This window comes from Phoxinus phoxinus (genome assembly GCF_949152265.1).
Source record: "Phoxinus phoxinus genome assembly, chromosome: 25".
Lineage (NCBI taxonomy): Eukaryota > Metazoa > Chordata > Actinopteri > Cypriniformes > Leuciscidae > Phoxinus > Phoxinus phoxinus.
The window spans coordinates 6,123,226-6,136,055 of record NC_136900.1 but is presented as its reverse complement, the minus strand read 5'-3'; the positions used below and the strand labels follow the sequence as shown (position 1 = coordinate 6,136,055).

General features: G+C 37.3%; 1 protein-coding gene across 2 annotated transcripts in view; it reads right to left on the bottom strand.

Annotated features, from left to right (window-relative positions):
• nup160 (nucleoporin 160) overlaps positions 1-12,830 on the bottom strand; it is a 54,315-nt gene that overhangs the window by 30,367 nt on the left and 11,118 nt on the right. For both annotated transcript variants that reach the window (XM_079603147.1, XM_079603146.1), the window contains exons 9-15: positions 9,641-9,725; positions 9,491-9,559; positions 9,043-9,126; positions 8,798-8,968; positions 1,155-1,254; positions 581-743; positions 374-498 (exon numbers count right to left, since the gene is read on the bottom strand). In XM_079603147.1, coding sequence (XP_079459273.1) covers positions 374-498; positions 581-743; positions 1,155-1,254; positions 8,798-8,968; positions 9,043-9,126; positions 9,491-9,559; positions 9,641-9,725 — 797 coding nt within the window. The remainder of the gene's footprint in view (positions 1-373; positions 499-580; positions 744-1,154; positions 1,255-8,797; positions 8,969-9,042; positions 9,127-9,490; positions 9,560-9,640; positions 9,726-12,830) is intronic.

The following is a 12,830-nucleotide window of genomic DNA, read 5'->3' as shown; positions in this document are numbered from 1 at the left end:
CACTGAATAGAGGCTTCAGCAGCCGCTGGGAATTTTTTTGTTTGAGAAATAAATCATTGTTCCTTGCCCATAAATCACCAAAATGAACAAATTTCAATAGCTAATCCAGCTTCTGTCATTTTTTGACTTGTCAATGAATTAATGCAACCAAGGTTTGCGCCGAAGATGTACTGCCGAACTCAATATGTTTTTGTAATGGATTTTTCTCAATTCCAGTACACCCAGGTAGCCATTACTGGTTTACAAGGTTTTTATGGATTACCTTTGTGTAACTTGGATATTATGCTATCACTGACCATTAAAGATCTTTAAAAATCTTAGACAACCAGATATTTAACACAGAACCCTTAAGAAAAGGTGTATTTAATGTTACCAGAAGGTCTGGTGTCCGTCTCTGCATCAGCTTCAAGGTCCAGTTCTCTGAGCAGTGTGTTCATGGCAACAATGGGGTTAAAGATGTCTTGCAGTTTGTTTGCAATCTCCTGAATCACATTCACCCTGAAGAGAACATTTCAGTTTAGACATCAAACTGATCAATACTAATGTGCTGGCATTAAATCAGTGATACAAGCATACTGACTCGCTGGCCAAAAGACCGTCCAGTATTTTCTCTGACACTTTCTCTGGAGACAGCAGGTCATCAAGGGCTTTCTCCATCTCATAAGCCAAGTCCTCTGGAAGAGACTCGTTCACCAGGCGCAGACACTGAACCAGCTGCAGGACATCACGGCTCACATCTAAGTCTAATAAAAGGCATGTGATCACATGAAGACAAAAAAGAAGGAAACCCTAACACCCCAAAACGCCACAATTGAATTTAGCAGTTGATCATGTGATGCACTAAACGCTCTGACACCGGTGTGATCGTATGAGTCAAAGGGTTAAGTGAAAATGAAATGAGGCACCAAAATCTGAAAAAAACTATTTTTACTAGCATTTTGCGCTTTGAACCGTAGCTAAAATGCTAAGGTCAGCAGATGGCGCCGCTCGTGCAGCACTATCAGAAGCAATCCGTGCTTGAAATACTGTACATGTATTAGAAAAGTAACAATTTAGTTTATTTAGTAATTGTTTAGAGCCATTTCGCGATTTTATTCATCATTCAGTAACGATGACTTCATGAAACAATAGTCTCTCAAACACTGCCCTCTTACCCTCAGCAATTGGAGTCTCCTCTTCAGAAAACAGGTATTCATCTGAGGAAAGGTAAAGATGGTCGACTGCAAAGCAGGGTAACAGGAAAGACACAAAGCCCTGGAAAAGAAGAGTGAAGAGATTAGCGGTCAACCAATATATATCAGCAAAGATAGAATGGTTAGTTGATGAATTTACATTTTTTAATTATTGGCATCAATCTGTAGGTTTTTGGTCTGTTTGACCGGTAAAAGCCCCAATATACTCACAGCGGAGGGAGTTCTTTTTCGTTTAGGGGTAAAACGAAGTTTGAAATGCATGACCAACGATATACTGTTAGCGAACATCCAATGCCGCCCACACTGCTGAGAGCGGCATTTGGATGAATACCGTATTTTCCGGACTATAAGTCGCTCCGGAGTATAAGTCGCATCAGTCAAAAAATGCGTCATGAAGTGGAAAAAAACATATAAGTCACACTGGAGTATAAGTCGCATTTATTTAGAAATGTATTTGACAAAATCCAAGACCAAGAAAAGACATTTAATCTGGAAAGGCAAGTTATTCAGCTACACAACAGCACACAGAACAACAAGCTGAATAGGTGTCCAGCATGTTAACGTAACACAGGGTTTCACGCAGCACTTTGGAACTAAGCAACACACGCCTTAGATACGTCGTCAACAAAAAGTATATGAGCGATATCCGCCGCGTTACTCTGTCCTGTTTAGAGCTTAGATTCTCCGCCCGAGCCAATATTTCCTGCCGCTATACTCGGGCCGAGGCCGTGATCTAGAGACGTGCGGGCGCAGGACTAGATTTGATGGCTGAGTGCGAGCACGGGCGGTAATGCACTCACTATGTGTGTGCGGTCTGCGGGGGAATAAAACGATTAAATAGAAATATATATGAATAAAACATAAAAACTAATCAATTGTTATTCATCTGTTGCGGAAAAAAAACACGAACAGCCTGCTTGCTTTTATGTTAAATTAACAGTGGATTGTGAATGTTAATGCTTTAATAACAATTTATCAGGAGCATTTATGCTGATGTGTATGAAGACACGTAGGCTAACACAAAGTTAAGTTACACAGAGTTATCCGCTGATAAGGTCTGTGCGATAAAAGGCGCTGCTCCCGCGAGGCTAGAAAGCTCCTGGCTGTTCTAGAAAGGAGACTGATCCAATGCAGCAAATATATTTAACGGCTAAAGTCCGCAGTATAGCCTATTGGCTCTGTTGTATCCCCAGAATTCCGATCGGCACACAGGGACAAAAATAAATAAATATTTTCAGGGCAAAGTCTTCTCTACGAAATGCAACCAAGAGATCGCATGGGCGCCTCCGCGTCCTAATTATATGACGGCTTCATTTGCTTCTTATTTATTAATTCTAGGCAATTGGTTGATGAAACATTGATTAAAATTAAGATACAATTTATACAAAACGAAATTCGATTTAAAGATTTAAAGAAAGGCTTTTTACAAAACAAATCTTAATAAAGTGGTCAAAATAATCTCTGACCCATCTTATGATCCTACTCATGCTGTTCACTTTTCATATACCGGTAATCAACATAGATTAAATTAAAATATAAAATAACATTATATTATGTAAACATAAATATGGAATATAATTTAATTACTGCCTGATTAAAATTTGACTATTTCAAAGTGTGCTCGTTTTTTTCTGAGGTAACAACATTTAACTAATTTAAGTCTGTCTAGCAAAAAATGTAAACCATAGCCTAGCCTATATTTCGTTTTGCCAGCACTTTATTTAGACATAATTCCATTTCTGTTCTAAACGTGAAATAATAAATGTAATGTCAGTCCTGGTAGGCGGTAATGTTTTCTCTTGGTTCATCTCAGTCAGTATGAATTAATTTTGATATATAAGTCGCACCAGACTATAAGTCGCAGGACCAGCAAAACTATGAAAAAAATAAAAATGATATAGTCCGGAAAATACGGTAAGTAAATATGTGCTGCATGCTTTCCTCTCAATAAGAAAATAACAGCATTTTTAAAAATAAAGAATCTGATTATAGCAATGTGGATATCTTTGCACAAGCTCTGCAATTCGGCACTCTAGAAAAGTCACGTCACATTTATTTATATAGCACTATATATATACAATAGATTGCTTAAAATCAAGCAGCTTTACCGTATTAAACATGAAAAACAGTGTCTCGTTTCATCAGAAGTGCAATTTCATTTTCTACTATAAAGCAGCTCTGCTCCAGTGTGGTCATGTTTTCACTGACCTCTAGAGACTCAACAGAAGAAACGAACCAGAAAAGATTTTTACTTGAAAGCCTCCACGCACACCTACCTATTACCAGGGATTAAAACAAAAAAATCTTTTGACTGAAAAATGTTCCATGGCCAAACCCCGTTCACAGCCTGTCACACATCCAGTGTGAAGTTTTTTTCTTCTTGTAATTAGGAGTATAGTGAGTACATGGCATGCATTACCTTGAAATACTCAAAGAACATTTGCATTTAAAGAAAGGCCATTTTGAACTGCATTGCTATTATTTACACACTTTTATGAAATGTCAATGTTTTCAATCTAATGCTTTTACAAGACTTGACTCTTTGTGATGTAGTCATACAAATAATAAAATATTTGCATAAATTTAACAAAAGTTTTTATTTCTCAAATAATAAAAGCCAACAGAGCCTTTGCTGCAAAGTGAGCTAAATATCACAAACTATATTTTAACCATTCAGCCATTATGAATAAATAATATAATGTTATTTTTTATATAAAAAGTGAACAGCATGAGCAGGGTCGTACACAGGGTTTTATAAATAAAGAGGTCCTTGCTAAAGGGATCTTGCTAGGGGGGTTCGGGGGCATCAAACACAGACAAGCGGAGTGATACAACAGTGAAGTCTCCCAGTGCTTACTGGTGAAATATAACATATTCGAGGGCCATACAAATATTAATATTTATACAATACTACTATTATGGAATTATATTAAATAGGTGCTTGTGTTGTTAAATTGAGCTTATATTTTTCACTGTAATTAGCAAAGAACATTTATATGTGTTAAATAGGAATACATAGTTAATCTCATGGGCACAGTATGCAACACCTGTTATTCCTCTCTCATCTCTATTCTCTCTTCTTCTCGCAGTCTCCTAATCTTTACCTGTATATCTTACCTTCCAAAAGCTGATATTTGATTGATACAGTCGTTGCAAACTGTTGTTTGGTTTAGCTATATATCACAGGCCAGACTCGTATTTTATGACCGTTACTGAAGCGTCACGCTGGAATTCGCGACCGGCTCGCAGCTTCTGTGAATATAAACTAAAGCCCTAAAGACTAACTTACTTTGATTTTTTCATTCACCTTACCTGGGAAAACAAGCAAGGCGAGTTGCAACAGCGTCGCTCTCTATTTGAGCGCACTTATTATACACATTCGCGCATCTACATTTAAAAAAAACGCACGTGAGCGCAAACATGTGAACGGGCCAAAGCAGCTCGGATGAGGTCGGTTATCGTGGCGATATGCAATATCATTGCAGCACCAAAGTAGAGTTAACATTAGGCAATCATTTCACAACCTTCATTTTGCACTTATCCTGAGCAGTTTTTCCGTGAGCGGGTATAGAAAACCCGGAGTGGATCAGGAGCGGAGTGATCACAGAATGCTTAGTGCAGATTAGAACGGGCTTTAGCGCCACTCCAGGCTTTGATCACATCCCCCTCAGCAGGGTGAATACACCTCGTCCTTCCTTAATTTAAGACCCATTCAAGCTAAAATGAAGACCTTTATTACACTATTTGAGAAATGTAAGCATATTTATGGCCTTAAAATTATTAAAAGTGAACTTAAGACAATGACAGGGAAGCCCTGGCTGATATTGACGGAAATCCGTCGTAGACTCTCTGCAATTAACGGAAATCCGTCGTAGCGACGGAGAACTTTAATCCCTGTATTACGCAATGATGTCATGCACAAAATTACGTCACATAAGTTCGTTCTTTGGTTTTGTTTGAAGTATATAATGTCAGACAGAGCATTAAAAATAATTGAAGTTAGTTGTGTAAGCACCAGTCAGGGAGTGTCCTGCACAGGCTGGAGAATCTCATGAAATCCATATTCAAATACAAATTATTGCTGCAAATAAACAATTAGGTTACATTTGATTTATGAATCTCATAATTTTACTATTCTGATCAATACTGAGTATCAGAGTATTGTGTACAGAGTAGGGATGCACCGAATGTTCAGCAACCGAAATTATGAATAAGTGAAAAGGCCGAATAAACTTTACCGAACAATGAGGTTTTTGATGACGCAATCATGGCAACTAGCATAGACTGAGAGGCAGCGGTGCGCAGCTCACGCTTTATGAATCCAGCAAACATGTCGTCAGTGTGGAAGTATTTTAAAGTGACTGAGAAAGACGAAAGAAAGATGCGTGTTTAACGAGAATCTTCAAAAAGAGTATCAAGTTATAAATTATGCGCAGTAAGTTGTGAAAAAATAACTAATGTTGTATCGTGCCCGAATTCACTTCTCTGCGCCTGAATGGTGAAATACTGACACACAGGTGTCAGTCAAACTGCCCATTAAGTGGAGTAACTCACTTAAATACAGTCGGTTATGGCTTAACCGCTCGGTGAAAACCGGATATGTGTCAGTATGCATTACCGGTAGATCCAAGCATTTGGTCTTAAAATGACAGCAGCCTTAAAGGGGTCATGACATGTTTTATTTTATTTTATTATTATGTTCCCTTAGGTGCAATTATAGTATTACTATAGTTTTTTTTACAAAAAACTTTTAAAATGTAGTGATTTATGACCTTTTCCCACCCTGTTTCTCATCCTCTGATTCAAACAGTCTGTTTTGGGGGTGTTTCCCCTTTAAGAGTTCAGTGTTAACGCCCACTGTTATGATTGGCTAACGTCAGTGCCTATCAGTGTTGGGGCTAGTTACTCAAAAAAGTAATATATTACATATTACTCTCAAAAATAGTAATGCCTTACTTTACTTTATTACTCCCTGGAGAAAGTAACTAGTTATATTACTAGTTACACTACTAGTTACATTTTTTTTCTTAATTACTTTATAATTGCCTGAGACGCATCAGATGGAGGGAGAACATACAAAGGAGGAGTGTTCTTAAGGGTCTTTATTACGCCAACAACAGACTGGCACTGTCTAGCACAAATAACTACAAACAACTGTACTTGTGCAATCAAGTACAAAAAACAAGTATTAATTTACTCAATGTTTAACAAACACCGTCTGGTGTAAACAATCAATAAATTTGATTGTCAATTTATCCCATACGGAAATGTTAAATTATTATTATATATGCCAAACTATTTACTATTTAACTATTTATTTCAAGTCTACAGATCAAGTCTATATATCCACATTTCATTTTTGAATCTTTTATAAATAAAATGTATTATTTATTATTATTTTACCTCTTCTTGACCAGCTCATAAAAACAAAACAAATACTACACAAATTATATTTGAAAACTGATAATTATATATATGTGACATGTATGTAAAAAAAAACTATTATACATACATAAAATATATGGGCTGGTTTTATATGTCAATTATTCCATTTTCTAATAGGTTTTATATATGGGCATATATATGGTATATTTTATGATATATTTCATATATGTATATTTCATATATGTACATATATTACATTTCCGTATGGGATAACAAGTCTAAACTTTTTGCTGCTTGTGGGGCTGCTCATTCATGTCACTCTGTCGCTTCGCAACGAGCTTGATGTGTCCGTGCTGTCGGAAGCGGTGGAGAGCAGCTTTCTCCCCGGGCAGAGTGTGCACTTCACCGTCAAGTTATTTTCCTTCCGTTGAACATATTCAAAATAATTACTGAATCTCCACCCGTCGAAACTAGCTTTCTGTTGCTGGGAACCTTCCTCAGCTTGCCGTTGTTGACGCTTTCATTTTCCCCCATCTGTCTATGAGGATGCCGCTCTGCGGCTGGCTGCCGGGTGTCGACCAATCGGTGATGGTAAATGATACCTCGTGCCAAACCCAGACCAATCACTGTTACATTCACGCCCTCCTCCCCTTCCCTTCTGTTCTCTGTGTTGTGTGCCTTGTGTGTGATGGTGCTACTGGCAAATGTAACGCAAGTAACTAGCTCGGGAAAACTGTAATAATATTACCATTTTCAGACGAGTAATGCCTTACACTACTAGTTACTGAAAAAAGTAATATTATTACAGTAACGCGTTACTTTGTAACGCGTTACACCCAACACTGGTGCCTATGCATCAATTATTAACGCCCCCAGCCAGAACATTTGCGGATTCAGCGTATTTAAAAAGTAGTTTCAAGTTTTAAATACATTACTTACAGTTTGCGTCGTCGTCGTTGAGCCCAGAATAGTCGGAACGGACTTATCTTTGAGCAACAGTTTTCTGGCAAAGCCAGCATCATTTTGGGATTTGTTCTCAAAACAGTCATCCTTCAAATGTATAGAACAAACGCCTAAACTAACACTGCCGTGACTGAGACGTCCGCAAAAAATAAAGTGCATCCATTTTTCCCTGACGACTGGATCTTTCGCAGCGTATTCAAAGATGTTGTTTGTCCACAGCCAGGAACAGCACATCTGCGTGGCATCGTAATTTCCCTGTACACAGACCCACTCGCTGTCCGTCGACTGAACGCTTGTGAGGCGCGCGGGCGCGACAACGATACGAAATGAGCGTAGTTGTCTTGCGCTTTAAGCGTAGTTGCCTTGTGCTGGAGGCGGTCTATATGCAAACGCTGGTACGTCACTTCGTACCGTGACGTCACTTCTTACCATGGATACAGAACGAGCTGTATTTAGAGCTTGATTAAATAAATGATTCGTTTATAATGGGGAGGAAGTCTTAAGCTATGAAACTTGCAGGACGTTTTAATGGTACAAAGACCTCTTATATACCAAAAGATCAAGGCAAATTTGGTTTCTCATGTCATGAACCCTTTAAATACCTGTCTGTGTCATATTAATGCTAATCAAACAGCAAAAGATGCACTTTTTTTATAGGCATACAAAGGTTACATTCTTTCAGCAGTTAGTTATAGGCCTAATATAAGCTCAAAGATGGTCAAATAAAAATATTATTAGTTTAACATTTATTTATTTTAAGTTTTGTTGGTATAATGTCTGCTGGAATGTTTTAAATGTTCAATGTTAAATAAATATTTTTAAATTGTAGTTTTGTAATTGATTTTTTCTTTGAAAAGCAAGACAAATAGTAAAAAGCACATTTTGACTATATCATTTATGCAATGGTGGAAAAATTGCCAAAATAAATGGGAAAAATTTTGAAAAAATGTGTTCGGTATTCGTCCAAGTCTTTTATCATATTCGGTTTCGGCCAAGAATTTTAATTTCGGTGTATCCCTAGTACAGACTCAGAGTAAAGGAATTGCAAGCATGGCCTGAAGGAGGCTTCAGAAAAAAAGTCGCTTTTGGTTGAGGCAATGTTTCTATATCAGGCTGATCAGAAAATCAAACAGCAATCTATAAACGAAGCATTCAAATTAAGAAAAGCGATGTGTACTAATGCTGCAAATAGGGACAATTTTGATTTCATTTGACACACACACACACACACACTAAGTGAGGCTGAGATCTGGTACCTTCTTGAGGACGCAGACCATGGCTGTGGAAGGGCTCACGTGCAGGGCGAGTGGTGTGGACAGAACGTCCTGGTACTGTACGCAACATGCGTAAAACTTCGACCAGAACTCCACCTGCAGCAAGCGGTAGTCTTCCTGACAGAACTCGTACTCGGTCACACTGGACTGAAGCTGAACACAATGTTTAATTACAATTTTGGTGGTAACACCAGAAATGAACAATGGGGAAAACCGCACAACCTTACCTCATTCTCCACTGCGACCGTGACCTCTTTCTTCAGCTCCTCCCATGATAAGTCAGAATATCGCTCTGTACCTCGTTTGTAAATCTGGCAGAAAAGAATCAACTCTTAACAAATACAAGTATAAACATCAGTTTTCTGTCCACATGGTGGAATGGAGGTTTGCATCAGGATGCAAGTTGCTGGTTGTTGTGGAGTGATGAGATGAAAATGAGGCTCAGGCACCAACATTTGAGTGAGCTGTGCTCTCTGATTGGTTGTGGTTAAAAACAGTACAATAACTTTTCCTGTAATGCAAACTGCTTATTTATTCATTTAACTCACAAAACAGTATTTGGGGACCTTGATTTTTCTTATATTTGCTTTTTAAAGGAGATGGCTCTGGGAACTGTAATTTAAACCTTGCTCTACGACCCATTAAGAGTGAATGAAAGTAATTTGAGATTTGTACCTGTAGAGCTTTAATGATGGCTGAGGCTGTGAAGCGCAGCGGTGAAAAAAGTACATCAAGATAGATTTCCTGTTTAAAAACAACGTGTTAGGGAACAAAAATAAATAAATGGTACAATATATGACATACCAGTTTCAGCGATACACTTACCCGTGGGTCTTGGTCTTCACCAATCTGAACTTCCTCCTCTGGTGATGGCTGGACAAATACCTGGTTCCACATGCCTGTTGTGTTACTACATTTTAAAACATAAGCAGCAAAGTCAGACAAAAGCAGCAAATATTTATTTATATATATATTGTGAGGGACTTGCATTTCTTTTCCTTAAAAAGACTTATAATTAAACTACTCTCATCTCCATGAAACAAACCACTTTAATGAAATATTGTATAAAATGTGTAAAACTTTGCAATAGTTAAACAATACCAACTGATCTTGAACCAACTTCATATACAGAACATGCAAGTATCACACTTTATATTTTGTGAATTTTTGCAAATTGCCTTTATGAATGTGCTTGTTAGCACGTTGTACATCTAAAGTGGTTAAAGTTACAATTGTACAAAATATATTTCTCTTAGTAGCCCCATACTATACACACGTTTATACACATGCAATAGCATGAACTAAATATTTTCTATAGGCTAGTAGTTAGAAGGGTTAGGAATAGAAAATCGATTCTTCTTTGATAGCATTGTAGCGCAAGACGCGAGAGAACATTTCTGCATGCGCGCTGTTTTCTGTGCTGTGCACACACTAAAAGCGCGCAAAGAGCCACCTCTCACATAGTGCAAGGACACATACACACACAGTTGTCAAAATATCCCGTAAACACAGTCGGTTTTGTCTTAAACTGTTGAGAAAGAAAGAAAGACAGTGTGCCTGCCTACTGAATGCGTGCATTGACCGCATATACTCGCTGCTTGATCAAAGAACAAAAGAAAAAGTATCCCTCACTAAACTTTTGCACCTTTAATTAGCCTAATTTTATTTGCCTGTTGTTCGCCACTGACTGCTCTAACGGCAACATGTGTCTGTGACTTTGAGATGCGCTCCCTGTCAAACATCATTCATCCTTACATTAGTAATTGTTAAATATTTTTAGTGGATTTATAGATCTTTATATGATTTTTTTTATTCCCAAGTTACATTGCTATTCATTTTTATACAATTTATTTTGTTCTGCAGACAAACTTTTCTTAACGAATGTTATTTCGGAATAGAGAGAGATATCTCCAATTTTAAAAATAATATCAAGTAGGCCTATTTTATTTTGGTCTGCAATCTAATAAAAGTTTATCACGAAAAAATAGTAGAAGTAACTGCACCTGTTTCTGAATATTAATTTAAATGTTGCACATAATAAATAGGCCTAATCAAAAATCACAAACATGAACATTCGTTGTAATTAAAATTTCATTATATTGCAAAAGGATGAAGAAATTGCGGTGCTTTGAGTTTACAATGATTATACTGTGCAGTAGATTAAAAAATAAATTAAATACTCAAATATAACAATTACTTCTGTTTCTAAATAAATAAAGCAGTCATTATTATTTCGTAAGTGGCTTAAGGTGACCTTGGAACTCTAAAACCAGAAAGAAGGACGGGGAAAAAAAACAAGTTTTTGCTCATGCAGAACGAACCAATTCGTTTTTAATCCCTAATTTTAGACAAATACATTATAGTTTGGATACAAGTTTAAAAACAGTGCTACATGTTATAATAAGAATTTAAACGCATCCTTAAATCAGGTGATTACACCAAAAGCGAACAAACGAAATTCATTTAAAACACAGATGTGATAAGAACAGTGTGGAAATTAGCAACACTAAAATAAAAATAAAACATTAGATTTGCTGTAATGTTAGTTTAAGCTCAAACTAACCAAAGTAAAACCTTTAACGTTTCAATCAATAAATTAAACTAACTGAATCGCAGGCTAACATTAGATAAAGTGCAGCCAAACTCAACATGATCTGGGTTTACGGTGTCTGTCAGCAGTGTCTCCAGCGGGGTTGTGTTGGGGGCGGGGCTTGGGTAGACGATATAATTGGATATCGCAATATTTTTGAAGGAGATAATCGATAAAATATTTTTTACATATCGCCACGGTATGTTGGATGCCAACGTCTGTACAACAATTTATAGATACTGAAAGCTTCCAGCATTACAATGGCGCATGTTTAGTCATGTGATGCATATTGAATGTTTGTTTACACCACTATTTTTATTAGGGGTGTGCATTGGCACTGCCCTCACAATTCGATTCGATTACGATTCACCATGTAACGATTCGATTCAATTCGATTCTACGATGCATTAAAATTCTACTGCACACAACAAGGCACATTTTTCATCAGTCATGAGGCAATACAAGCAGTCATATATTGAACAACAGATTTTATTGGCTGCTATGTGTGTATTATCACTCTCCTGTATCTTTGACATAAATGTCATTAAACAAAATAAAATTTAATGATCCAGGGTATTGGAGATGGCATTTTCAAACCTGAAAAAGAAAACATAAATCACTGCTTTCTAGGGCTGTAATCTCCCAGTCTATTAGTCGATTATTGGTCGATACGTTCTGGCTTGACCAAAATTCAGATTTTTTGCCGCGTTCATTTCATCAGGTGGAAAGCACTAATTACTAATGGGGGTGTTTTCAGATCACCCCTGTTTCACAGGTAACAGTCTGTCTTCAGAACACCCCCCTTGTTTTCACTTCTTTTGGATTAGCCCAACCCACCGGAGAAGAGAGACAGATTGAAGAAAGTAGGCTACTAGAAGGTTTGCTGAATATTATTTATTTAATTGAGAGCGTTTAATTCATAGTCAGTCCTCCTCTACCATGTCAACAAAGACATCGGCAATGTGGCAGCATTTTTTTTTTTTAGAAGACGGGAAACAATTATTGGAGCTGTTTGTATTAGTTTTGAGCCTATGCTTTATTTTTCAGTTATGCACTTTATTTCGTTTTTGCTCTTGATCTGGTTTGTTTAATAATTTTTTATTAAAATGGACGTGCCTTTTGTGTTTAAGAGTAAAAGCTTTATGTTAATAGTCTATTCGTGTCTCAGCCGCGAAGCTGCGCTCCTGTTAAGCCTCATCTTGTCTAGTTTCCCATTAACTTCGTAGAATCCGAAATGTGCCCAGATGTCCGCTTTTCCAAGCTTTGGGTGCGTTTTTAATTACCCGTCTATCACGGTTGTTGTTGTTATGCCCACGGAAGTAATTGAAACTTCACAACTTTATTGTCCAACTCAAGGCCAGAAAATAAACAGTGACATAATCGATTATGGCACTTTGTCGCATCGATGCTGAATCGTGCATGCCC